Genomic DNA, 2290 nt, shown 5'->3' on the forward strand with positions numbered 1-2290 from the left:
CTTAAATTCCGTCACAAATTTGAGACAGAATTTTGGACGGAATATTTCGTTACAAAATAGTGACAGAATAGTTTCTGTAACAAATTTCTAAATATATTCACAATATTTGACGTAATATTTCGTTACAAGTAAATTGTGATGGAATATTTTGTCACAAAATTGCTCTGTTGTAGATATTAGTATCAAATTTAGAATTAATTGTGACAAATTAAATTCGTCACAAATTTGATTTTAATTTAATAAATAGTAATTGCTATATGTAGTAGTGGACAATTTTATATATATATATATATAGAGAGAGAGAGAGAGAGAGAGTAAATTAGTCAAAAACATAAAAATAATTAATCACCATGATATAACAAATATAATATTAGATTTATAATACAAAATTATGAAGTTAAAACATGTCAAAGCACAACTTCAATAAGCAAAAGGGTACAAATATTTAAACACATAAACATTTGGTCATTTCCTATTAAGGAGAAGGATTACTAGATGAGCGTGAGGATAACACCATCTCTCTCATCATGCGAGACCATCGTTCCTCCATAGACTTGAATCGATCATCACTTTGTTGCCTCAAACACGACACCGCATGCTCTACTCGTTGTTGCACCTCTGCCTCTAAACGTTCTTGAAGAATTCTCTCTTGATTTTCTCTCATATGCAACACTTCTTCCTCAAGTAGTTTAATGCGCTCTTCAGCAACATCATCAGACACCGCAGGTAAATTGCGCGAAGTGACAGAATTTTGATCTTGATACAATGCCAAACCTTGAGAGCCTAAACCATACACACGTCGTTTTTTTCGCCTACCCACAACATCAAAGTATAAGCTATTTATATCAAGTTCTTGAACTTCTTGTGAATCATCTGAGGAGCTAGAAATAGCAGCAGCTAAGACAACCTCCATTTTATCCTGAAAGTTTTCAAACAAACAACTACCAAAAACTCAAGCTTTCCATAAATATGTGCATATTAAGTTGCTTCTAGCAACTCTGTAAAAACAATGCACCCAAAAGACAGCACAAACTCTTTAAACAGAACAAAATCTGCCCCAATATGGCATAAAAATCTCTTAAAAAAAAAGGCACACAATTTGCTTCAAATTGCATTAATAACTGTCCAAATAACTACTCAATATTTGATAAAAAAAAAGTATGATAAAAATCTGCACAAAAAAAAGCACAAAATCTACCCCAAAAACAGCACAAAATCTATCAAAAATGGCACAAATCTACTTCAAATTGCATTAAGAAACTGCTCAAATAACTGCAAAACATATGATCAAAAGTATGATAAAAATCTGCTCAAATTTGCACCAAAAACAGCACAAAGAGCTGCATAAAACAGCACAAAGAGCTGCCACAAAATCTGCCACGAAAAAAGCACAAAATCTGCCACAAAATAGCTGCCACAAAAAAAGGCTCAAAATCTATCCACAATAGCACAAAATCTGCTTCAAAATTGCATTAAAAAATTGCCCAACAAAACAGCACAAAAAGATGCCCCAAAAATTTGCTCAATTGCAACACAAACAATTATAGCAAATCTTCTTAATAGCAACACACACAACTACATAAAATCTACCTTTTTCTTTTTAAAGCTTCACAAAATAAGGATCAGTCCTACAATGTTTGGTTAAAGAAGAGCAACACACACAACTTACATTAATGCATTTAGACTTGGCATCAACAAAGCTGCCATCCTTTCTTTTATGCAACTTCTTAAATATATCCCACGAATTTGGTGGACAACGTAGTTCTATTGCCTAAAAAATAGAGTTTAATATTAAAATAAGAGATACGATTAGAAAAATATTATAGAAAGTGTTAAATTTGGTACCAATTTTATAGTATGCTCCACTGTTGATCTAGAACCACCGGTATGCTTGCTTGGACCAGTGCCTAGTCCACCAGTCTCACTACATCGATTTCGAGTGGCGATACGAGATTTATCCATCCATTCATCTGAGGCCCAATGCGTCTTCCAACTTCTCCAAATATCCTCCAAAACAAAATTAGGTTTGACTGTACCTTTTCGCCAAATATACATTTTCTTGGAGTATAAAGTGGATGCCACCTTATTCCATGTACGTTCCATTATAGAATTCTCAGTAGGATTCCACTGATATGATTTCTGGAAAAAAATTACTTAGTGAAATAAACACATAGAGACATATATTAAATAAATTACTTATAAATTTTAAATATAAAGCAATAGTTACCAAAAATTCATGCCAATAAAATTTACGAGTTGATTGACTGACATCCTTCCATGAGTAGCCAGT

At 32.8% G+C, this 2290-nt stretch overlaps 1 protein-coding gene across 1 annotated transcript; it reads right to left on the bottom strand.

Moving 5' to 3' along the window:
* Nucleotides 1–475: 475 nt before the first annotated feature.
* Nucleotides 476–2284, bottom strand: LOC102592035 (uncharacterized). Its single transcript, XM_015312299.1, has 4 exons — nucleotides 2228–2284; nucleotides 1846–2139; nucleotides 1670–1771; nucleotides 476–919 (listed from the first exon to the last, which is right to left on the bottom strand). Exons 2-4 carry the CDS (start codon nucleotides 2101–2103, stop codon nucleotides 476–478), a joined length of 804 nt encoding a protein of 267 aa, XP_015167785.1. The 5' UTR covers nucleotides 2104–2139; nucleotides 2228–2284.
* Between the last annotated feature and the right edge of the window lie 6 nt (nucleotides 2285–2290).

This window comes from Solanum tuberosum, unplaced genomic scaffold, assembly GCF_000226075.1.
Source record: "Solanum tuberosum cultivar DM 1-3 516 R44 unplaced genomic scaffold, SolTub_3.0 scf00194, whole genome shotgun sequence".
In the NCBI taxonomy this organism is placed as follows: domain Eukaryota; kingdom Viridiplantae; phylum Streptophyta; class Magnoliopsida; order Solanales; family Solanaceae; genus Solanum; species Solanum tuberosum.